The sequence below is a fragment of the Lutra lutra genome, chromosome 16 (genome assembly GCF_902655055.1).
Source record: "Lutra lutra chromosome 16, mLutLut1.2, whole genome shotgun sequence".
Taxonomy (NCBI): Eukaryota; Metazoa; Chordata; class Mammalia; order Carnivora; family Mustelidae; genus Lutra; species Lutra lutra.
In genome coordinates, this window is record NC_062293.1 from 11,432,129 (window position 1) to 11,457,994 (window position 25,866).

The window sequence follows — 25,866 nt, forward strand, 5'->3', positions numbered from 1 at the left end:
CAGGGGAAAGTCTAACATGTGTCGTCCAGTGATTCATTTGGGTGGACTACTTTCACACCAAGCTAAATGCAAAAGTTCAGAGTGGGGTCATCGGGAGGCCCCTCCCTCCTTGAGTGCCGGAGAAATTTCCTCTTTGTAAAGAGCAGGCACAGTTGGAATCAAACTCCTTCCAAACAGGAAATCACCAAGATTCTAGGTAAAATCGGTGCCTTATTTTTAAAGGACAAACTTTTTTATTCCTTAAGTGGGTGTTTCCCGAGTGCCTACTAGGTGCCAGGCACGGGACACGTAGGTGTTGTGGACCTAGTGTGTGCCCGGGGGGGTGGGGGGTGGGGAGATAGGAAGAGGGAACAGACAACACACACACACGCACATACATATATGACAAATCTTACTAAAGAAACACTTTGGGAGAATTGTTTTTTTTTTCTAAAAAAGGAAAATGAAAATAAAAGGTTGCGCGCGCGCGCGCACACACACACACACACACACACACACATCCTGAGTCCCCGAAAGTGCCGGGACTGAGCCCCGAGCAGGGAAAGTGGGAGGCCTGGGGCGAGGGGGATGGGCGCGAGGTGCCGGCTGGGTGACAAGGTGCAAGGGCAGAGCCGGCAGAGGCCCCGGGAGTTGGCTGGCGAGCTTGCGCCAGAGGCAGGTGCCAGCTGCGAGTGGGCGGAGGGGCGGGCGCGGGGCCAGGCGGGGTAGGCCCGGCGTCACCTCTGCCTCGAGGACTCGGGCGCGCAGACGAGCTCGCCCCGAGCAGCCGGGGGCACGGGCGTCCCCGCCATCCGCGGAAGGAGCCGCGGGAACGGTCGCCGCAGCCGCCCAGCGACAGCATCCTCTGGAGAGACGCCCCAGGCTCCGCAGCCGCCTTCCTCCGCCGGGAGGCGAGCGCCGCCGCCCGCTCCCCGAGCTCCCGCTCGAAGCCGCCCCCGGCCCCGCCGCCCGTGCGCCCGCGGGGGGCAGCAGGCACCCGCTCCCCCCAGCCCTTCCCTGCAGCGGGCTCCCGGGCGGGCGGCGCGGGGAGAGAAGGTGCCAGAGACAGGGGCCCAGAGGCACCATCCTCTGGTCTCCACTCCGCGCGTAGCAGGGACGCCCGCCAGCACCGCGAGCCCCCACGCCGCGGGTCCCCAAGTTCAGGGGCGACACCCCTCCAAGGGGGAGGGGGCGATCCTCCGCGGTGAGCACGCCGGCCCCGTCAACCCCGGCCGGCCCTCGGCGCCCAGCGCCCGCCCGGGTCCCCGGAGACGCCCGCGCGCCCCGGCCGGGCCATGCCCGGGCTGCGCCGGGACCGCCTGCTGACCCTGCTGCTGCTGGGCGCGCTGCTCTCCGCCGACCTCTACTTCCACCTCTGGCCCCAGGTGCGGCGCCAGCTTCGGCCCCGGGAGGACCCGCGGGGCTGCCCGTGCGCCCGGCGCACCTCGTCCCCGGCCCCGGACTCCGCCGCCGCCTCCCCGAACCCCCGCGCGGCCGCTCGCAACTTTTCCCGAGCCCGGCCGGGCGCTGAGCGGCGCAGCGGCCGCGGCTCCAAGCTGCAGGCCCTCTTCGCCCACCCGCTCTACCGCGTCCCGGAGGAGCCGCCGCTCCTTGGGCCCGAGGACTCGCTCCTGGCCAGCCAGGAGGCGCTGCGGTACTACCGGAGGAAGGTGGCCCGCTGGAACAGGTGAGGACCCCGGGCGCCCCCCGCGCGAGCTGCGCCGCCCCACCGCCCCCACCCGGAGCTTCGGCTGGGCGCCCGGCGCGGCTAGTGTTCCCCGCCCGGACCCCACCAGCTGTTGGCGGAAGGCAGAGTCCAGCCCCGAGTGCATCTCAGGGGGAGAAAGTTTCAATGCAGCCCCACAGCGGAGAAATGCTCTCAGCCTCTCCCCTCCTGCTCCCTGCTCACCCCTTAGCCCCGCTGCACTGTCCTGGGCCGTTGTCCCCCTCTTTCTCCTTGTCCTCATGTTGAGAAGCCGCTGCTGGACTCGGGTGTTCCGGAAAAGGTTCCCAAATAGAGCAACTCCAGAGCTGGTTCGAATTCCGCACTCCGCTTTGGACCTGGGTGCCTTCCAGAAAGCAATGCTACTCCCTGAAAACCCAGCTCTTTCTCTTAACTTACTCCTCTGCCGGGGTCAGAGATTACAAGAGGTCAGCTGGGGCGGAAAGTAAACGGTTAGTTCCCCGACCTGATCACCAACCTGTTCTATTTAAAACCCGGCTTGTCCCTCTGGCCAGTGCTCTAACTTGAAGGTGGTTTTAGCATTGGGTTAATTTGGGCTGACACGGATCTGAGACTTGATGCTTTCACAGAGGAGGTAGAAAGCTACCTGGGAATTTCTAAAAATCCAAAGAAAAATGTAGCTGGGGGTTGATGGTGGGGGGAGCCCAAACCTATTTAGGATTCACTTAAGAAGATGTATTTGTAAAAGGTCAGGAAGGGGGGTGGTTTGGAGTGGGAGGAATAGTCAATACTGAGATGGGGGTTAATGACAGAGATCTTCACATGAGCTAGAACTCTGTTTCGAAGTACAGACTTGTCTAAATATCACTGGCATCCAGAGTTCATTTTGAACCACACCCATTACTTTTCTTACTACAAGAGATTTCAAAATGAGATGTCATCAGAGGGTTTTATAGTCCCTCAGGAGAATGGGTAGACCATAAATCTCGGTGTTTGCCCAGGGCTAGCCCAGTTTAACTGTTTGCTCGTTATTCTGTAGTGCTAAGGCCGGCTGGGGCTTGAGGCAGGGGAGGACTTTCAGAAAGCAAAAAGGGATGAAATGGAGAGCCCTTGGCTGAAATCGCTGTGGTGAATTTTGCAGCTCCGTGGCTGATGACTTTAGATTAGAAAAAAGGTGGTTCTCCATTTCATTGCTAATTGGGTGTAAGAAAAAGGCAATTTGAGAGTGTTTCTCAGACACTGTCCTGTTCAACATTACCTTAATTTCATCAATAATGTGGGCATCGGGATCAATGGACTAGGAAATTTTGCCCCTAGAAAATCATCTACCTATCTGTGGAAGGTTCCAGAACGAGGGGACTGTGGGTGAAGTCGTTTGCTTTAGTAATCAGAATTCATGTATTCTCATTTCTGTGGCCCTGCACTTCCTTATGTTCCTCCGGGTCTTGAAGGAAAGTCCAGGAGAATATTTTTGGCAGAAACACAAAAATCTTTCTCACCGACGTTTCCCACCATCGATTTTTGAGCTTGATTTCTACGCCATCGTGTGTCACAAACACACATTTCCTGGACAGAAATGATTTTGGTCATTTAACAGAGGGTCGGCCCATGGGGGCTGCTGACCTTGCTGTCTTCAGAGCTAACAGGGTAGTTTTGCATGTTGGTTGAAATGCGACAGCTGGGATATTTCTTTTCCTCTTCCTTTTCCTACTTCCAGACCTCAAGCGAGGTTTGTGGGCTGAAGCAGGAGAGGAAGCTGCATTCTCGAGGGTTGAAACTTGACCTAGGATTGCAAAGAACACCTGCCTTCACCAGACCTGTATGGCAAACGTCAGCGGGAGGATTCTAATAAGCCTATGCCCTATTACGTACATCAAGGTTAAGAACAAACGTGGAGGACTCAGTGGCCAGTGTGAATTTGAAGCACGCCCAGAGTTCTGCTGTCAGAGAGAGTAACTCATTACCTGAAGCCAGAGAGTGGGCTGATGACTAGAAAGCGCATGGAAGTTTCGATGAAGCCTGCACCCATGCTGCTGTGTGCTTCTCTGGCTACCCCGGGCCAAGGAAGGCTCTAGAGTTCTGTGCAAGCAAATACTTAGACAGCAAAGGAAGAAACAGCGAATGACCTTACTAGTTGTGTCTCTCTTGCACGGACAAGCCCTCCTTGTTTACAGCCGCAACCCAGCCAGTATTTAAAAACTAGAGTTATAGAGCTCTACGGATGCCACCGTGCCAATAATTACCTACCATTAACTGCTATCCAAAATAATTGTAGCAGCAAGCCATCTGCCACACCAGGAGGGTTTCAGGTAGTGAGAGAAGCCAAATCAGCATTCTTCACCCCTTGCCCAGAAGCGACCGTTAGTCTGAGTAATATAGTTTTTTCTTAACCACCACGCTAACAAGTCATGGTATGAAGTTGGAAGGTATCTTTCTAACAACGTGAGCTCATTACCAACAGAAGGTAGGGAATGACCTGGTTGTTGTTTGTCTGGTGTTTTTGTTTTTGTTTTTGTTTTTTCTCCCAGCACATTCCTTTTTGATTTCGGTGGAAGGTGGAGCTTAGACATCATTTTGAATGTTTCAGGTTTTCCATCAGTCTTTGTCAATTGCACGTCAAGATCAGGTGAAGTTCAAATGCAAAAGATATGCTGTGTGTTCCGTAGAGTCTCCTGGGCTGACATTCAGGGTGTTCTGCAAACTTCCCCTACCCATTGTTCCTCCCTCCCGTCCTCTCCTTCCTCCCTCAAAACGGAACTAAATGTGGCACAATCCAAGCTAAAAATGCAATCAGGGAAAGTGTTTCTGTCAGGTCGTTGGTCGCTGATCACAACGAGGGAGGCAACCCCAGGCTCTCTCAGGCACGATGACCCCTTTGGCACCTGTCTTGAGTAGCGAAAAGCCAAGAGTGCTCGAGGAGCGAGGGGAGTGTAGTCTGCAGGACTTCAGGCCAGATATCAACCAGCCAGACGAGGCTGGAAGGCAGGGCTTACCTGGGGCACAGGTAACCGCTCACCTTGTTGCTCTCCTCTACCTCCTAGAAATGCGGCTTCCTGGGCCGGTGGACTCGGTTTCTTCTCTTCCGAAAGGCTGCCCAAGCCAGACAACATCTGTCCTTTGACATGTCACAAGTGGCCAGCTTGGCCTGGCCCTTTGCCCACGGATCTTTGGTTGGTCCCTCCGTAACCCTCTGGTCTTGACAGTCAAGGTCAAACAGGGTCATCCCCCTCTAACCCCACCAGTGTTGAAACTCCATCAGCCAGCACACAAATACAAATTCCCTACTCTCTGCTTTTCTTCCTTGACGTTCCCTCAGGTATGGGGAAGCCTGTCTTTTCCTACAATTACAGCGTCAGCATTTCTCAGAAGCCTGGATGTGTGTATCTGTGTTTTTCCCACCAGCCCAGGGACAGGAAGCACCTGTCTTTCCCTCTCCTCCTACCTACTTGCTATCACTGAAAGCAAGCCTAGCCCTGAGTTTCCCTTTGAAAATCACAGCAAAGAGACTGGGCAGCTTGTCAAAGATGACAGTTGTTTAAGGGGAGTAAATTGGCTCAAGTCTTTCCGGGGAAGCTTTGAGAAGATCCAGAAGGCAGGGCAGATAGAGGAGGGGCAGCAGGGTGGTGGAGGGGAGGGGAGGGGAGAAGGAGCCAGGGGTGATGAAAAAGAAGTCAGCTGGAAATGAGAACTGGTTGGTCTAGGGGGATTTGAAGGCCAGGCTTCTTCCCACCATGGCATCTGTGGAATGAAAAATACAATCATTTTATTTTCACCCCCTCGGTCTCTCTCCTCACCTGCCCCTTTGTCTCCTTCCTGCTGGTCTCAAGCCAGCCCCAGACCATAAGGAACATAGATTGGGGGCGGGCAACTCAACTTGCAAAGCAGCTACATGTCCAGCTTTTTCCTTCTGGATGGTGGCCACTTGCCTTTCTCCCAGAATCACCAGGATCTTGGGCCTTTGTCCGATTCTTCCATCAGTGATGCCAGGCTAAGAAAGGAAACAGCCTTCTTTGGTCTGCACACAGACCTCGACCAGACCTGTGTGTGGTTAGCAGAGGGAGTGGGGACCCTGACTTCCATCTCTCTTTTCCAATTAGGGCTTTGCTTGACTGATTTGGGAAAACCTATTATTTTAGCGGTTTCTGCATCCCTGGACTTGTAGCTGGAGGAAACCTCTCCACTCTCCTCAGAGCCACAAACTCCAAACAGATGGTTTCTGAGAGGGCTAATCCAGAGGCCGTTTTCGGGTCCCTTCTTCCTCCTTCCAGAGCTCGGTCTTTACCGCCATGACCGCAGCAAAGACTTACGTGGTGTTCGTCCGAGGAGTACGGGTACTTCCTGTGTCCCGAGTGTATCAAAATGAAACCCTCGGCCAAGCACGGGAGGACGTTTGTCAGCTGTTCTCTTGTTCCCAGCCCTTAACACTCTCTTTTCACCGTGGGAAGTTCTCATCAGTCCTGGGAACTCAACTGCCTAACTATTTACCCAAAACCCCTTACCTGAAACGTTCTTGATCTGGCCCCAGTACTTCTCAGAAACTTGCTAACTTGGGCTTTACAGTTTCCTTAGAAGCAAGTGCATACAGTGGACAGAATTGCAAGATGGCCCCGTTAGGTCCCCAGCCCTGGTGTACACACACTTGTCTTCATTATTCAACCAGGTGCTAACCTGGGAACTGCTCTAAAGAATTTCACAGATGTAATAAAGGTCCCTGATGAGTTGACCTTGAGATAGAGAGATTATCCAAGTATGCCTGACCTGATCACAGCAGCCCTTTAAAAGGGGGGAGCTTTGGAGCACCTGAGTGGCTCAGTCAGTTGAGGGTTCAGCTCAGGTCATGATCTCAGGGTCCTGGGATCAAGCCCCACATCGGGGCTCTCTGCTCGGCATGGAGTCTACTTAAGGATTCTCTCTCCCTCTGCCCCTCCCCAAGCTGGTTCACACACACATACTCTCTTTCTCTCAAATAAATGAATTAATTAAAAAAGATAAAAAAGGAGGGAGTTTTCTCCAGCTGATGGAAGAAAAGAAAGTCAGAGATTCAGAGTATAATATGGGTCTGATGCCGACTTGACGATGGAGGGGACCGCATGGCTGGTGACACTTAGGAGTTAAGATTGGTCCTCAGGAGATGGCCTGCAGGGAAACAGGGCCATCAGTCCCCAAACCACAAGGAAATGAATTCTGCCAACAACAAGAATGAGCTCAGAAGCAGATTTTGCTGAACACCAACTCCGTGAGCTAACAGATGGGCACAACTTTAAGCCAGTAGGGTTCATGATAGTTTGTTACACAGCTGTAGCAAACGAATATACAGTAGGGCTGCTTGTTCCATTTCATAGAAGAAACTGGGGACAAGAAGATTGCTTACCTTGCCTTCCAAAGTCACGTCGCCAGCAAACCTCAGGTGGGCTTTGGACCCAGAGGTCTAGATCCAGAATGTGGTCCCAGCCATCAGCTCCTCTGCTGTGCATCCTTTGAAGTCCACAGGGCCTCACTTTCCCTCTTCTGGAAAGGCTTTTCCGACTACCTCCAGCCACTCTGGTCCCTCCCTGACTGTACTCCCCCTCCCCCTAGAGCACCACATTATTTTTTACGTCTGTAGCTGTGTGTGAGAGTGAACAGCATGCTTCTGTTGCTCCTGGCATGAAAAGCCCCCAGTTTGCGTGTGGTCTTCTGGTTTCCCATGGGGTCCCCCCCCCAGGAGGGGCGGCGGAATCAGAAGAAATACTGCGGAGCAAATAATTGGGAACAGACAACATCAGTATTGGGGGGCTGTTAGGAAATGGCCTGTTGCATCCCATAAAGAAAAGGCCTCGAACCAAAACAACACCAACTGCAAAATCACTCCACCTGTAACTTCCTACCCCTCCCTATAGTCTAAGACAAAACCACCCTACTTAGAGATCCTAAAATTTGGATCTGGGCTGGGTGTTCTCTTCATTGCAATACCTTAAATAAAGTCAATTTTAAAAGTGGGGGGGGGCACCTGGGTGGCTCAGTGGGTTAAAGCCTCTGCCTTCAGCTCGGGTCATGATCTCAGGGTCCTGGGTCCGAACCCCACATCAGGTTCTCTGCTCAGCGGGGAGCCTGCTTCCCCCTCTCTCTCTGCCTGCCTCTCTGCCTACTTGTGATCTCTCTCTCTGTGTGTCAAATAAATAAATAAAATCTTAAAAAAAAAAAAAGCCCTGAAGGAAAGTTGAGAAGGTGTCAGGTGCCAGGAAGAGGAAATTTCCTTAGCTTCCTGTTCTCTGAGGAAGCACAGCCAAGAAGTCTTGCCTGAAAGCACGTGGGAAGCACCGAGACCCTGACTTCGCCAACTCATTCCTGGCGCTGCCCCTTGGCAGATGCCGACGTGTGTTTTCCTTGTGATTATTCGTTAAGCACGAGGCTGACAAGAGCCCGTGGGTTCCACTGAAGGAGGCTTGCACGCGGCAGAAAGCCGAGTGGAGGTACCGTTCTCAACGGGTGCCACTTGAGTGGGACAGAATTTTCGAGGCAGTGGAGCAACTGTGAGCCTGTTGTTAGAGGCGCACACATAGACACGCGTCATGGAAGCCACGGTGAGGAGAAAATAACAAGAAAGGTGTCCCTCTTCTTGCGTGCTGTCCCTTGGTAGAATGTCCTGGGGTTGAAATGTGAAATCAGGACAGACTGAGTTTGAGAACTGGGGAGATGCTGGCATCCAGGACTTTGGAAGCCAAGCCCTGGGGGCGGCCAGTAGAATTTGGTTTGGGCAAGAAGCTAAGTTAAGAGTCAGAAAAATGTCTAATTTATTGGATCCCCTAGTAACAGACCGGTTCCATTTGGGAAGCCACAGGGAATCGAGAAGAGCAGAGAATCAGCCAAGAACCTGTAATAAAACTCAGCAAAATACGGAGAGTAAAAGAGAAGCTTAAGGAGTGTCGGCACAGGGGCCCGTGGACCGAGAAGCGGGGCTGTTAAAAAAGGCTGGCCCGGGAAGAGGTGGAATTTTAGAAAACTTGGAAGACGTTGGTAGGTTAGAGAAGATCTCTGCTGGCAGAACATCCGTGCTGTCTGGCCCCCGGAAGCCATGCACAGAACTCAGGGAGCAAACGTGCTGTCGGTACCTGGGCAAGCTTCGTGGGTCAAAGGGAGATACGTCTGATGATGCTGAGGGCAGCGAAGAGTGTAAACGCAGGGACAAGTGGTCTCTCCTGGCCGATCCAAGTGGCTCACAGCGTCTCTGTTTCATCAGTTCAAATAGGAGTTTTCTCTTTCTGACTCATTTTCTTCCGTGGCTGAACAGTTGCAAATTCTGTAGCAATAGTGTATTTATCTGCATGTAACAGCTCAGCTCGTGGTTTTCGCTCTAAGATGATGTACAACCTGTAGCTGCTTTTTACACATCCCGCGCCCCTCGGAGCCATCAGAGACGCTAGAGAAGGACCAACGGCAGCTCCACCATCAAATCAAGCCCCTTTATTAACCGCTGTTCTGCTGCAGGGGACTTTTAACTGGGTCACTGGACCCCACTGAGTTCAAGTGATGAAGTCTATGTTTCCCTTAAATTTGACACCGAATTTGCATTCTGTGCAAATGCTTATTATCATTTTTGGAAACTACACTTTGGTTTCAAGTGACAGAGACCCAACTCAAAGTAATGCGAGCTGGAAAAGAAAATGAGACTCCAGTAACCAAAACTCAGCAAGGGCAGCTGTCCTTTCTGTCTCCCCAGTTTGGATCCCCTCCTGCAGCTTCGCCTCCCGACAGTCCACAGTCTGTCCTAGGACCAGACAGAAAAGGGTTTCTCCAATTTCCAAAAAGAAAGAGTCTGAACAGAGATGCCGATTGGCCCATTCTGAGAAAACACCCGGCTGTAGAAGGCTGTGATGGGCCCACCTTTGAGGGGGCTGCCCACGCCTCAACCAATCACTGATGTCAGGGAGGCGGAGCTATTGGAAACACCTGTCCGCCAGGTAGCTCAGTGTGGCAAGGGCAGTCCCCCAGAATGACGCTGGGTGGACAGGCGGTAGGGGTCCTGGAGGAACTGCCCTGACCAGTGATGCTGAAAAGGGTCTCAGCTTAAGCGTAGGGCCCTTTTTGACTCCTGTAGACACTGTTCTGGAGTTTTAATTAACGCTTTTTAAAATCAAATTTGGGGCTCCTTGGTGGCTCAGTTGGTCAGGCATCTGTCTGCCTTTGGCTCAGGTCATGATCCCAGGGTCCTGGGATGGAGTCCTGCATGGGGGCTCCCTGTTCAGCGGGGAGTCTGCTTCCCCCTCACCCTCTCCCTCTCCTTCTGTTCTTCAACTCCCCTCCACCCCAGCTGGTGTTTGCTCTCTCATGCTCTGCTGTCTCTCTCTCTCTCAAATAAATAAATAAATCTTTTAAAAATCATAATAAAAAATAAAACCAAATTCATTCATAACAAATTCCTAACACATGCAGACTTTTTATACCAACCATTAAAATCCTCCCAAGAAGTGAGGCATCTTTGTATGTGGGCTTAAATCAACCTTACTCCCTTCACGGGAGCCCGAGGAAGAAACTGATGTGGGCCCCGTTCATTCATGGGCTCATTCTCTGTTTCCCGACAAGATATTCCGCTTAGAGCCACGACACCAGTGTGTCGATCCTACCTTCTTTCAGAAACGAAGAGGGTTGAGTTGTGGTCCCTGAAGGCTCCTTGCTGCTCTGTTTTCCAAGTATGGTGCATCTTTGACCAAGATTTCTTCTTCGAAGTCTGTCAGAGAGAAAATACGGGGTATTTTCCAAGTGTGCTCCATGAACTTCTAGGGTTTTGAGAGGCGTTTCTCAGGTTCTGCAAATGATTGATTAATTTTCATCTTGAAAGAGTGTAATTTAAGATGATTTTAAGATGAGAAAACTCACACCGATTGTGTTTTGCACATGGCAGCCCACTGAGTCTGTGGTAGGTGGTTCGTGGGGACAGATGGCTTCTTCTATCTTTGTTTAATTGAGGAGTATTCTGAGATTGCAAGGTGCGCTGCTAAAATCTGTGTATATATCAGGATTTTTTTGTACTGTTACCAAAACAAGGTGTTAGAAATTAATCAGGTTCTGAAATAAGACGATGTCTGTCTTCCATTGCCCCCAAGTTTGAATGCTTGAGTTCATAATCCTGTTATCCCTCTCATTTTTATTGGTTGGCTTTTTAAAAATGAGTTTACATATTTTACCCTATTAGATTTATAATGATAAATTATTAATATTGTTTCTTTTTTGGCAATACTGGGTAAGATTTCTTTTGTAAGGAAGGTTCCACTTCTAGAAGAATTTTGAAAACCACTGATCTGGAATGTGTGGAAATAGAGTAAATGTCTTTTCCTCTTTTCTCTCAAATTGATGTGCCTAGAACCCAAGCCCCCTACCCCTGCCCTCACCGCCCCCCAGCTGTTGTCCATAACGAGAGCATGGCACTTGATAATGACCACGCCTCCCACCACAGCTTTGCCAGTGCTTCCGGCTACTTGAGCATAAGAGAGCATCTTTTAGGGCTTGTACACTGCTTACTTTGCTGCACAACAAATCATTCCAAAATGGAGTGACTTAAAACAAGAACCATTAAAAAAAAGAAAAAAAGAACAATGACAAAAACCATTTATTAGCTCATGATTCTGCAAGTTAGCAGTTTGGGCTGGGCTCAGCTAAGCCTTCTTCTGGCCTCTGCTGGGCTCCCTGAGACATCCGTGGTCTGCTGCTGTGTATGTTCTACTGATCCTGGATGTGTCCTCTTCCTTGGGGTTCCCTGTCTGGGACCTTGGCTGAGATGATTGTGGCTGTCCACGGCCTGTCATTCCCCAGTCAGCTAGTCCAGGATTCGTCACATGGTGGTAGCAGGTTATCAAGAGAGAGGAGATGTGTGCACAGCCCCTGGAAGTCCTGGCTAGAGCTTCCTAAGTATCACTTCTGCTTAGATACATCAAAGGCCATCTGGGGAGATTCAGGTCTCCTGGCCATCGGAGAAGAGGCAGTCTAATAACTTAGTACTGTTCCCCTGAGCAAGGCTCAGAGCAGGTCCCCTTTGCTGATGAGTTGTCAGGCAGTGCGCCAGTGGCTCCAAGTGGCAAGAGCCTGCCCCATATGTCAGTGAGAAAGACGTCTAACGTAACCCTCCAAAATCGAATGATGCGGCTATGGACTGAATCATGTTCCCGCAAAAGTCATACGTTCAAGTTCTAACCTGCAGTACACCTCAGGACGTGACTGTTTTTGGGAGATGGATAATTAAGATTAAGATTAAATGAGGTCACAAGGGTGGGGCCTTAAGCCACTATGCCCCATGTCCTTGAAGGAAGACAGAGAGACAGGAGGTATACCTATGCACAGAGGAAGGCCCTGTGAGGACACAGGGAGAAGGTGGCCACCTTCAAGCCATGGAGACAGGCCTTGGGAGAAACCACGTCCGCTGACACCTTGATCTTGGACTTCTAGCCTCCAGAACTGTGAGAAATAAATGTCTGTTGTTTAAACCACACCAGCCTGAGGTGTTTTGTTACAGCAGCCTGAGCAGACGAATACAGAGGCCAGCTGATGGGGAGGTGTTGTGGCTGATCTGCTGGCGTGGGCCTGCCTCCACCTCAGCTCCTGGGGCACTGGCAGTCATCGCTGAAATGGTCCCTACCTCCCGGCGTAGTTCTTCCAGCTTCATAAAGCCTCTGGGCCTCCCTTTCTAAGCCCTTGAAAACTCCCTCAGTCCCAGACGACTCAGCCTCCATCCCTGCTTACATTCAAGGGTTTGTTTGGCTCTTCGTTCAGACCTGTTTACGGACAGACTTGAAGCTTCCCTTGTTCTGGAGACCATTTTTGAGGTCCAAAGAGGATACTGGTCTCTCTGTCCCCCTGCAACCCTCCCACGATGGTCCTAATCGTCCCCAAGACCATGGACACTCTGACTGAATGGGTTGAGGACACAGCATCCTCTCACCAAGTGTTTAAAACTTGTTTTGTAAATTTTTTTTAAGATTTTATTTATTTGTCAGAAAGAGAGAGAGATAGCACAAGCAGGGGGAGGGGCAGAGGGAGAGGGAGAAACAGTCTCCTCACCGAACAAGGAGCCCGATAAGGGGTTCCATCCCAGGACCCTGGGATCATGACCTGAGCTGAAGGCAGATGCTTCATCGACTGAGCCACCCAGGTGTTCCTTGCTTTGAAAATTTTTAAACACTTCCTTTTCTATGAACCAATGTAATATTTAGAACAATGATGAAAATTTGTCTTCACTTCCCAGGTGTATTAAGGGCCTGTATTTTATAAGGAAATTTCCAAAGACCTTTATCCGTTCACTTATCTCTAGGGCATTTCTGATAATAACTGTTAATATGATTAGAGGCATGAATGTGTAGAATCCTTTCTAATCTTGAAGCTCTTTTATTTATTTATTTTTTAAGATTTTATTTATTTATTCAACAGAGGGAGAGCAGGAGCAGATAAGCAGGGGGAGCGGCAGAGGGAGAGGGACAAGAGGATCCAAACTGAGCAGAGAGCCCGATGCAGGACTCGATCCCAGGACCCTGGGGTCAAGACCTGAGCCGAAGGCAGACGCTTAACCAAATGACCCACCCAGGCACCCCTTCTTGAAGCTCTTTCAACAGTCTGTAATTAGTTCACTGTAGAAAAAGATGGGTCTTTACAGCCAGTAAGAGACTGACCGAGTGTCCCCATGGAAAGACACCCAATCAGTCTGTCTTTGGATATAAAGCAGTATCCTTGGCACCAGCCTCAGGCAGCAGACTCCGTGTACGACCCCTGGGAAGAAAAGTGCTGTCTTATACCCGGGACCCTCAGAGCCCACGCCTTCTGGAAAACCCTCTGCTGAAATTTGCAAAAACTCCCTCAGTGCAATGGCATCAAAGCAACACAGGGAAAAATGTATGTGCTGTGTTTATCATCATCACAATCATTGTGTCATTATAATGTCAGAGTGAGAAAGGAGGTCATCTAGGATAATTTGCTGTCAGGAAATGAAACAGACCATCAAGGACGGATTTTCATGCCACACACCGCGTCGCTCAGTGGCCCAGGACCCTTGGCAGAGAACACTTGGGGAGATCGATCTCCCACTTCTCGGGAAGTCACGTCGCTAAGCCACGGGAAGTTAGCGTTTCCTGAGCAAGTTCTGAGAAGGGAATTCAGTCACTGGCATTCGTGTCCTGTAACAAATGTGTTCTTTCACAATTCTGGAGGCTGACTCTGAAACGCAGGGGTCACTTGGCAGAGGGCGCAGTGCTCTGTCCAGAGGCTCTGGGGAAGAACCAGTTCTTTGTCTTTTTCAACTCGTCGTGGCTGCCAGCATTCTCTGATTTGTGGCCACATCACTCTCAACCCTGCCTCCCTGGTCCCGTCACCTCCTCTTCTGTCTCTGTGCTCATGGGTCTTCTCTGCTTCCTGTGTCTCTCCTGGAAGGACACGTGCCATTGGATGTGGGGCGCCCATGGATGATGAAAGACCATCTCATCTCAAAATCCTTAACTTTATTACATCTGCACAGACTCTATTTCCAAATAAGGTACCGTTCACAGGTCCCAGGGATTAGGTCGTGGACATGAGGTCTTTTGGGAGACCACCCTGCAGGCCACTGCAGTCCCGTTCTATTATGAATACAAAGGCCGTGAGTGACCATGGTTTTATTGTAAAAAAAAAATTTTTTTAAGATTTTATTTGACAGACAGAGGTCACAAGTAAGCAGAGAGGCAGGCAGAGAGAGAGGAGGGAAGCAGGCTCCTCGCTGAGCATAGAACCCGATACGGGGCTTTATCCCAGGACCCCAGGATCATGACCTGAGCCGAAGGCAGAGGCTTTAACCCACAGAGCCACCCAGGCACCCCTGTAAAAAAATGTTTAAAAATAAAACATCATCTAGTAGATAATCTTTTAAATATATCATAAAGACAATTATGATATGCCTCATGGTAAAATAAATATAAAATAGTTGAGCAAAACAAGTCAAAGGGAAAATAAGACCCATGGGGCCTAGAGGGAGGAACGTCTCAGAACACCTCTGTGAAAACCTGCCCGCCCCCGAGTTAGCTGCACTCAGGAGAACCACTAGTCATGTCTTTAGGGCAAGAGCTAGCCTATGGCCCAGTGAGGACACAGGGATTCCTGGAAATTCCCTGTTCTCCTCCTCCCTCACATCCTGCACCTCAGAGGACACCATGTGGTAGAAGGACCAGAGCCTCCACCTTCCCCAGCACAAGCGGCGCCGTGTCCCCGCAGCAAGTCCATACGGCCATGACCCCAAGGGCCCTGTGCAGCCCAGGCCCGGCTCGCAGGCCTGCTGGCCTGTCTTAATGAAGGAGAAAATTGACAGCATTGAGGTTCCAGAGAAACAAGTAAAAGGCATCTCCTTTGGGCAGCCTTCCAACAAGCCCACTGTTTTAGCAGAGCTGCTTTTTTAAAGATTTTATTTATTTGACAGAGAGAGATCACAAGTAGGCAGAGAGGCAGGCAGAGAGAGAGAGGAGGAAGCAGGCTCCCTGCTGAGCAGAGAGCCCAATGTGGGGCTCGATCCCAGGACCCTGGGACCCGAAGGCAGAGGCTTTAACCCACTGAGCCACCCAGGTGCCCCAAGAGCTGCTTTTTTAAAAAAATATTTATTTGAAAGAGTGAGCAAGAGAGAGAGCACCAGTGGGGTGGGGAGGGTGGGGGCAGAGGGAGAGGGAGAAGCAGGCTCCCCACTGAGCAGGGAGCCCGAAGTGGGACTCAATCCCATGACCCAGGATCATGACCTGAGCGGAAGGCGGACGCTTCACCGGCCGAGCCACCCAGCAGAGCCCCACAGCAGAGCTTCTGATCGATGTCGAGGGGCATTATATTTATGATAAATTGCCCAGGAGCTCAGGGAGGGAGCTTCTCAGGGTTAGCATTCAGCGCAGAGAGGGAGACTAGGCAGTTGGCTAAACCTGGAAGTAGGAACAGAAGGCTCTGTGGCAAGGTCTCGTGGTCCAACAGGATGAGTGAGTGGATTCAAAGCCACTGACCTCCGTCCAGCGAGGAGCCAAAGGTCCAAGGGCAGGCTGGATCCTCCTCACACAATACTTCTGGAGCTGGGTCAAAGGGTAATCAATGCCACCCAGCCATATGCCGTGGCATGTAACTGCAAAATTGGGGGCTGGAAAAATATTAAAAGACATTATAACCGAATGCCCACCTTTGATATTAAAAAACCATCAACAAAGCCACCACAGAATGCCTAATCTGAGCAGTAGAATTTAGTCGTGGCCCCTGTGGGTTAAACTCATTGCAAAATGTAACCGAACGAGGTGGCCTTCTGTTCTGTTATGAGCTGTAAATCCATTAAAAGGTCTCAGGAGGTCAGCCAGAAATGATGAGCTTGGATTTATGACAATCGTGCTGCCGCCTTTCTTTCTGGCAATGATGGAGCTAGTGATCTGTTAAGGTTACTTGTAATCTGTGATTAGGAAAACTATTTTATCTGCATCTATGAAAATGCTTCTTCCTGACTTCCCTGGCAGGATCCACTCAGCCAAAAACATCAGTTTTTCATTATGTATTTTAAAAAAAAAAAAATCAAGCAGATGGGCCAGAACGATTAGGACCCAGAAAACCAGCTGGCTTCTTCTTGCCCTTCGGGTCTCCTTTCAGAGCTCCCCACCCACAGGGGGTTTTCCTGTCCCAGTGACCTAAAGGGGTCCCAGGGCCTCATTTGCTGGCTCCTGCCTCGTTTTCATCAGGCCTCTTAACAGGACTTAACACCTTCTTGCTTATTGATAAGCTCAGCATTTAACCTCACTAGATCACAAGGTTTTTAAGCGTTGTACTGAATTGAATGGATACATTCACGTCCTCTCCCCTGAATCTGTCACGGGTATCTTACTTGGGAAAGGAAAAAAGTCTTTGTAGATGCCATTATGTGAAGGATCTGGAGATGAGGAAATCATCCTGGGTAATCTGGGTGTATCCTAATCCTAAAACAAGTGTCCTTTTTTTTTTTATTCTCACACTTTTTTACTTCATCCAAGTGATAACAATCTGTTAGAACTTGTATATGTTCTTACATTTTCCTTTTTTTATATATATAATTTTTTTTATTTTTTTTTATAAACATACAATGTATTATTAGCCCCAGGAGTACAGGTCTGTGAATCACCAGGTTTACACACCTCACAGCACTCACCATACCACATACCCTCCCCAATGTCCATAACCCCACCACCCTCTCCTGACGCCCCTCCCCCTGGCCACCCTCACTTTGTTTTGTGAGATTAAGAGTCTCTTATGGTTTGTCTCCCTCCCAATCCCATCTTGTTTCATTTATTCTTTTCCTACCCTCCAACCCCCCCCACGCTGCATCTCTACTTCCTCATATCAGGGAGATCATATGATAGTTGTCTTTCTCCGATTGACTTATTTCGCTAAGCATAATACCCTCTAGTTCCATCCACGTCGTCACAAATGGCAAGATTTCATTTCTTTTGATGACTGCATAGTATTCCTTTGTATATATATATATACCACATCTAGAGCTACACTATGACCCAGCAATCGCACTACTGGATATTTACCCCAAAGATACAATGTAGTGATCCGAAGGGGCACGTGCACCCGCATGTTTACAGCAGCAATGTCCACAATAGCCAAACTATAGAAAGAACCTAGATGTCCATCCACAGATGAATGGATAAAACAAGTGTCGTTTTAAGGAAAAACAGGGAGAGTAGACACAGAAGAGGAGACAGCGTGAGCAAGAAAGCAGAGAGCATGGTGCAGCTCCCAGGCAGGGAACGCCAACAACCACGAGAAGCTGGAAGAAGTAAAGAATTGATTCTCCCCCTGCAGCACCCCCTGCCCCCTGAAGGAGCAGAGACTTACTGACACCTCGCTGTCAAACTCCCAGACTCCAGAACGGCGAGAACAATCAATTTCTGGAAAGCCCCCAAACTTGTGGTCATCTGTTATGGTCGTCCCAGAGCCTAATGGGAGGATGGAGGCTTGCTTGCATCTTTGGCGATGTAAGCCAGTATCTAAAAGGCTGGTTTGTACACAGTAGGTGCTTAATAAGTGTCTGGTGCATGAATGAGAAAAAGAGTACTTCAGAGGCTCTGTGAGCAGGCAGTTCTGGGTTGAAATCCTGGCTCTGTCACGAGTCGCCAGAGGCCCGAGGCCTGTCTTCTGGACACCTGGTGTCCTTGTTAGCAGTGTGGCCCGGAATACCCACCCTGAGGGCACTGGAGGGCAGAGTGAGGTCACATACGTAACGCCTTGAGTGTGGTGCCTGGTGCATATGGCACTGAGTCTCCAACAGGGGAAGGACCACTCATTGGTTATTCTTCTATGTTCGATGTGGGTGACTTGCCACGTGTCCGTCGCCAGCCTTATCCAGTTACGTGGGAGTCTCAGTTGATGAAGCAGCAGCAGCCTTGACAGGTCCCACAGCCATGGGAAGAGCACCAGGGCCTCCAGCCCAGCCAGCTCCCTGGCTTGCCTTGGCCACATCTGGTGCTTCTGGAGACAGAAAATGCATGGATGGATTTCTCCACGGTCACTCGGACGTCGGACACCTAGTGCTTGTGGACAGACAGAACACGGAACTGGGTCCCGGTGCCATTAGCCTACGTCTTTCAGAGATCACATCGCTTCCCGCCCCACACACACGCTTCGGAGTAAAAACGGGTCAGCTAATGTTTGCCCAATGACATGACTTGAAATGATGGGAATCCTGCAGCTTCCAGAAATGACTTTATTTTTCCTCCTCTTTTCTCTTTCCACAAGCATTTCTTAAGCCAGTTAAACAGGCTGCTCTCTGCTCACTGCAGACCTTTCCCTTGCAACAAAGCCTCCCGCGGGTCGGTGACAGTGGTCCTAGCTGACACCCGAGAAATCCTTACTCCGGCGGTGGGGGGAGGGTAGCCGCGCTGCCTCCTTCCCAAACTATCTCACTTAATCCTCACAACCACCCCGTAAGAGAGGTACTATTATTGTACGCATCTTCGGTGGAGGAGAAAGGCTGGGGGGGGAGGGGGGAGGTTACACCAGAAACTGGATTTCCAAGGCCGAAATTCAACACTGACTTGAACTTCGCCTCCTACCTGAGATCGGGTCCTGGAAACATAGCTGAAACTGGATCGAGAGCAGGAGGCCTGGGGGCTGTGTTCTCAGAGTGACCCCTTGCGTCGCACTCTGGGGGTGGGCCAGGCCGAAATGCTCCCAGCCCTAGGCCATGGACACGTAGATCGTGTGGGCTTCCCGGAGGGCGAGTTGGTGGTAAGCACCAAAAGCTGTAAAAATAGCTCAACTCATCCGTTGTGATGCCCTCTAGACCTGTCTGTGTTATCTTTACGCCACCAAAAAAATGTTTGCTTTTATAATAGGGGGGGAAATCAGTGATGGTCGAATCCCTCACCCATGTTCTGATTCCAGGCTTGGGTTTAATCGCAGCAGCAACGGGGATGGTCGCCGATCTACCTCTTGGGATTCAGGTCTCCTCTGCTTCCGGTCCCCTCCAGCTCAGAAGCCCCTGTCATGCTGGGTAGGTCTTACTCAACCGCTGAGCCAGAGCAGTGACCCCAGGAGGTCAGGATGGGGTGGGGGACCAGTCAGCCCCGAGTGAAAACAAGCGGTCTGTTGCAACATAGCATGAACCCAGCTCAGAGAGGGGGAAGTGATTGTGTTTCAGCCAGAGAGAAATGAGTTTGTGTTGAGAAATCAGCCCATTCGGCAAAGTCTCACTGAAATCTTGATACTATCGTTGCTTTCCCAACAGCGGACAGATAAGCCCGTGTGGCTGGCGTTCTCGCCACCCTCTCCCTGATCTTTATGGGGACCCCATCGGTTGGCTAAGTAAGTCCTTGACAAAGCATCACTTTCCCTGCCAACTCTGGGGAAGAGCAGAAAAGGCTCGGGTCAGACACCCAGGCTGTTCCTTCGTCTTTTCCGTTTACCACGTTGTTATGCCCCTTTGTGGACCTTCATTTCCCCATCCAGAGACTGGAGGGATGATCGATTCATAGGTCTTGGGGGAAATAGAAGAAGAGAATCCACGCAAAGGACCCCCACAATACATGTCTAATAAGCTCTTCACAAACGCAAGTTAGTGACACTCGATAAAGACACATCCTATGTGAGCTAATACCATGAGAGCGAGGCACCAGCATCCACGTGCTCCCCTTGTGTCCCAGCTCCCCGGCAGCCAGGCGGGGCCATAGGACCAGTTCTAGCCACTGGCAGGAGAGTAGACGTGAGCTACGACACTTCCTGGCCAGTAGTGAAGGCTCCAGGGCCTCTCTTTCCTGACCCTGATGGCCTCGGAAAGCCACCCGCTGGGATCTTGGCGTATCCCCAAGGCCAGGTCACTGAAGCATGCTGTGACCTTCATGAAACAAGTAGCATGAGTAAGAAAGGAGCCTCTGTTGTGGGAAGCCACGGAGATCCCGGGATTACCCTGTGATTCTAGCAGAACCTGCCTCTAGTCCACCAACATAAGGGTGAAAGAAATGGGAGATGGGTTTCTTTTTCTGAGGAATCCAATCTAAGATGAAACTCTAAGCCCCCTTTCCTGTTAGGTTGGTTGGACATTTATTACTCCAAGTCATCACAGGAGCCCTTTTTCCCAAACCCCTTCATGCTGGGCAGACGTACTTAAGGTCACAGGTGACAGAACAGGTGAGGAGGGCCCCTAGTCCATGTTTGTCACCTGGGCTTGTGCAGGTGGCTGGGCGGGTCGGGGGGTGCTCTGTTGGGTCTATGCCAAGCTCAAACATAAGCACAGGACTATTTGCTGGGGTGGGTTTCTAGACCTGAAACACACCTTCCTAGGCACATCATGCAGTCACTTTCTGTCACCCCCAGGAAACAGACCAGACATACCCCCCACCCCAGCCAACTTCCCTTTCCTAAGCAGCTTTCGGAATCTGTCTACTTCCCTCAATAGTTTGTGCTTCGGTAGGCACATCCCACAGTCTGTCAAACTCCCCTGTCCAGCGGATCCCTTCATGGAGTTCAGGCTTTCCAAAAACCAAAAATGAAAAAAGCCAGAGAAGGAGTGGGGTAGCCTGTCTCAAGTTTGCCTGCTTGGTCCTCGGTCATAGACAGCCTCGGGGATAGGGAAACTCCAAAGCCCAGCTACCTCCTCGGAACAGAGTTGGGAAAAATTCCACAAGAACAAAAAAAACACAAAAATATCTCAATAAATTATCCCACACATGGGTCATTGCTCGTGCAGAGGAGGAAAACAGGCCAAGGTCGGCGATCACTCTCTCAGTTTGTAAATCGGATGGAAAAAAGAATGCCATGCAAATGAGCCCTAACTCAAGCTAGGTCTCCAGGCCAAGCACTAGAAAGAATTCCATCCGTGGCTGAGCCAGAAAGAAACTGGCCCACAAACCATGAAATCATGTACCCCCCCTGCCCGCCTAACCCCCAATTACAACCCCCTGCATTTCGATCTCCCTGCATTCGGACCTCTCTGTCCTTCACATGCTCTTGCCTTGTGTGCCAGACATTCAGACAAAGCTCAAACATTTTTTGAAAGTATGTATGTTCTGATTTACCTTTGATTATCAGAGGACCCCGGGTGTGGATTTTTAAGGTTCCTCTTTTTCTGGGTCCGCTCCAAGGACAGCCGCTAGACCCCATTTCTGTCTTCTGCAGTCAGGGAAACAGTCCAGGAGAGAGAAGACCGTCGTCCAGCCAACGTCAGTATCATTTGTTAACAGCGTGTGTGTGTGTGTGTGTGTGTGTGTGTGTGTGTGTGTGTGTGTGTAACGCTTACGCATGCGTCCTGTGTGTGTGTGTACATGAGGCATCTCTCTGTTTATCTGGGGACCGCAAAATGGGAGGATGGGAAGAACCAAAATGATGACATTTCAACAGACCCATACCGCATCTCTTGTGGGGGACAGGTGTGTTAGCATTTTAGCCACGGGCTTGCGAAGCTGGAATAACTCTGACAGCTCCGTACGTGCTGACTCCCATTCGGCGTTTCTTTTTTTAAACCATTAAGAAACATTTTTAATTTTTGCTGCGCAGAAGATACTGGAGGAGTGTGGGAGGCCCGGAGGAAGACTTGTAGGCTGTCTATGGAAAATATCCAATTGCACAGAGTCCAGAGCCCATCCTGGCGATTTTCAGGTCATGGTCAGAGGATTAAGTGTCTTGTCCGCTCATGATTCTATGGCTGCAGCCCGGGTCGCTCCGCGTCAGCACTCCTGACATTTCGGGCCGATTTTCCATTGTGCTCGGCTTTTCTATGTACCAAAGGGAGTTTAAGCACTTCCCTGAGCACCTCCCCTGCCACCTCTATTGCAAAAAGTTCTCCGAGTATCAACACCCTCAGGGAGTGAAATGGCCTCTTGTTGGGAAGCTCTGGTCTTCTCCAGAGGCAGTGGTCCGGTGGAAAAAATGGACAAACAGCTGTGGGACCCCAGCTCTATGAATCATCACGTCATGTTTGGTGGAAGCGTTCCTTGGTCCGGTATGGATCTTTAATGTTTCCCAAATGTGTAGTGTGCACCATGGAGTCCACAGGGTGCCAACACCTGCCGTGAACAGGAAGGGCTCTTGGGACGGGAGGGCTGGCTGCAGGACTTCCCAGAGCCTTTCCTGTCCTCCCACCAGTGTGTCTTGCCCAGAGAGGTTTCAGCGTGTGGCTCTTTCCAAATTTCTTTGTGTGCTACCAGTGATGTCTGGGAGTCATGCCAGTGTTTAGCGCTGCACCCAGGCTTAGAATCTGGGAAATGTAGCCCACCTGGAAGGGATCTGTGCATTCCTGGACTTGAGTCTGGGGATCCCAGAGACCGGGGATGGCTCTTGCTTTCCTTTCCAGAGTGTCCAGTCTACTCACATCTTGGGCGATCAGTCTTAAGGTTGTTAAGAAGATTGAGAAGCAGGTTTCCCACTGAGGTCACTGTCTCAGCTCCTGGAATGTTCCTCCTCATTGCCATGGGTGTCTAGCCCATTCTTCAAAGCCAAGCAAAATCAACAAGGTCTGAGCGAAATGGATAAGTCTAGCCACTTTGATAAGATCTTTATTTTTTTCACACTGGGAGCATGAGGACCAAGTTTCTTATTTTAGCTTAGATGTCCACCTCAGTTAAGCAAGTCATTTCGTGCCTATGTGCCCAGCTGCATGTAGCTAATGTCTTTCGTGGTTACCCGCCCCTGAGTGTGAAGGCTGTGCACAGTGATGCCCTCCCTACTTGGATGGGCTCCTGGTTGCACGCGTGGGGCTATGGATTCCTCTCCCTGGGGAGGAGCCTGGGGAGTCATCAGCGATCCTTGCTCAGAGCCTTAGTACAAGGAGCGAGAGGGTGGTCAATGGCCAGGAAGATGACAGACAACCAGAGTGGTGGTAAGGAGGTGTCTCAGAAGGCAGTCGCTGAGATTTCTGTCCCTGTTCTGCAGCCAACGCTCACCAGGCTGGTGACCTTGAGGCAACTCCACACAGGTCCCTAACTCAGGTGGGTCTCCTCCCCTGTGAAATGGGGCCAACGGTGGACCTGCCTCATTGATAATCGGGTAGTCGTGACAAGAAATGGGACAAGCCAGGGCTTGGGGAGTGCCTGGCCCAGAACAAGAGCCTCCTTGTGCTCACTGTGGACCACCGTATTCGAGAGCACCCGTGGGAGCGAAGGGCACTGGCGACAGGTGTGAGGGGCTGGCTCTCGGGAGCCACAGGGCAAGGGCGCAGTAGCCCGAGATTGGATCAGGCTGAACACCTCCTTGTTGCCTGTCACTGGGCTTTCACGTCTTTGTAGGAGCTTCTTTCCTTGTGCGGCCGGATCTGTAGAAGGAGTTTAGTGTGCAGCCGGGTTTCAGAATCGGGGATGGAATGGAGAAGAATTACCTTTCTCCAGCCTATTAGCAGTCCCCTCCTCCAGTGCCAGCTCCCGAGCGTGGGAAAGGGGCTTCCTTAGGGGAACGCCTTTTGGACTTGCTCTCAGGAACCATGGAGCCAGGAATCACTCCGTGGCTGGTGGTTTTCTGTCTGCTCCGTTAGCTGTACCTGCCTGTGGCCGCTTCTATTAGAGCTGCCAAAACAGATGACCGCAAACTGGGTGACTTAAAACACCAGAAATTTATTTTCTTCCTTTCCGGGAGGCCAGATGTGCAAAGTCAAAGTGTAGGCAAGGTTATATTCTCTCTTAAGGCTCTAGGGGAGCAGTCATTTGCTGCCACTTCCAGCTTCTGGTAATTCCAGGTCCCTTCACTCTGATCACTGCCCCTGTGGTCACATTGCCGCCGCAATCACATCTGCAAGTCCCTTTGGTCATAAAGGGAAAAATACACAGGTTCCAGCATTAGGATCTGGGTATCCTTGGGGGAGCCATTGCTCAGCCTACCGCAGGAGCCATCCTAGAGAATGTAGAATAAGCTCTTGCTTTCACCCTCGCGAGCGGAACTCAGGTAACTGGGAAATTAAGCGGCTGTTGTGCAGAATTCTTCACCGCCCTCCTTCCCCACCAGCATGAGGCATACAGAGGCCTGTGATAATGGAGTCCCAGAAATCACAGTAATAATAACTCACATAAATAACAATGAATTTATTTAATCTTCACTAAAATCACATAAAGTGGGTACATCTGCCATCCCTGCTTTTCAGATGGAGGGAGGCACAGAGAGGTCAGGTAACTTGCCACAGGTCACACAGCTATGAGTGGTAGAGCCAGGACTCAGGACCCGGGACCTGCCTCTCCAGTCCCCTCTGTCTGGATTTGCAAACTCCTTCTTAATGAACAGACACAGCAGCAGCATCACCCGTCACCTACCCCTAAAAATCAAGCTCTGATCCACGAGCTAATGGAAGCAGATACTTTTTCCAAGCTGGAGGACAGACTCCGGGGGTGAGTGCTTGTCTGTCTTGGGAAGTGAAACGAGAAAATGAGGAGCAATTGGGGACGTCACCTTGGGGTCTGAGGCTCCCGACCATTACTATTGTATCACAGTTCCCGTAGGCTTCCCTTGGCCTTGAGGGCACAGAGATGAACAGATCAGGAGGAGGATGAGTAGAAAGGGAAGAAATGGGAAATGTCCTCTTTGAACCCAGGGGACCCAGTGGTGGGGAGACATCAGTCAGCAGCCCATGACCTGTGTATGATGAACCACAGGCTTTGGACGGTGAGTCAAGCAGTCTGCTGAAGGCTGGTCATTCTACATAATTCTATGGTGAGCACGGGCCGCCAGCAGGAGCTCAAGCTTGGGTCTCAGGAATAAAGTCCATTCGAATGGTGAACAGAAAAGGCCATTTCCAAAAGCCCACGCCCTTCTTGGCCTCAGCCACTTCTGCTCGATGCCATTGTTCTGACGTTCTCACACTCAGCTCCTGGCCAAGGGGATCCAGAAGGTCCAGTTAGATAAAGCCCCCTAAAGACTGCCCTAAGATAATGTGCTTGAAAGTGACATGCTAGGTGCTAAGTAATTATTTCTGGGTTGTGATTTGCATACCAGCCTGTCCAGGGCAGATATACCAGGATGCTGACAAAGCGTCAGCCCAGGCTCCCCGACTTCCCCTGTGCATGCTGGCAGCCATAGGGTGTGGAGGAAATCCAGTTAGGGAGGGAGCCTGGTCCCAGTCAAGACGTATTTCGAGGTAAATATGGCATCTCAGAAGAAAGGGCTCTAAATCCTCAAGACACTCTTAATTCGTTGATATCTCTTCTCATTTTAAACAAATAGCCACTCTTCGTGCCTAATGTTGTATTCGTAATTTTGTACTCTTTTTCTTAAAAAATGGTCCTCCAAATATGTAAATGTCAGGCCCCACTAAACCTGGATCCTTCTTGGTCACTGGAAATACAGAACAATCCAAAAAAGTGTTTTCCAAACTCATTACCACCACAATAAACAACTCTGAATAAATGTTCTTTCTAAGGCCAGTGTCAAGGATAAGAATACTGAAACAGACATATGGACCAAGCAGGTGCACCGATTTAAATGGAAAGCCACGCCCCATCGAGGCTCACTCTAATGCTTTTTAAATTTTCTTCCTCACGGAGTGCGTTTGGAAATTCACAAAACGAGGAGAACCAGCCTCCTGAGTTCCGTTCTAACTGAGAGCAAAATCCAGCGCAATTCCCGTGTTCAAGAAATCCCCCTACCAAGTTTTGATCCTAGTGTTCTGGAGCCTGACGGCGTCTTTGCAGCAGGAAACTTGTTCAGACGTCTTGGAATCATTATTTATAGAGCATTTACTGTGTGCACAGCACTTTGCCAAATACTGAGGCGGAAGCAAAAGAAATCCAAGGCGGATCTTTCCCCTT

At 50.5% G+C, this 25,866-nt stretch overlaps 1 protein-coding gene across 1 annotated transcript in view; it reads left to right on the forward strand.

Moving 5' to 3' along the window:
- Positions 1–553: 553 nt before the first annotated feature.
- FAM20A (FAM20A golgi associated secretory pathway pseudokinase) overlaps positions 554–25,866 on the forward strand; it is a 53,493-nt gene continuing 28,180 nt past the window's right edge. Inside the window, exon 1 of the mRNA XM_047706838.1 lies at positions 554–1,666. Within this exon, the coding sequence (XP_047562794.1) occupies positions 1,275–1,666 (392 nt within the window). The 5' untranslated portion in view covers positions 554–1,274. The remainder of the gene's footprint in view (positions 1,667–25,866) is intronic.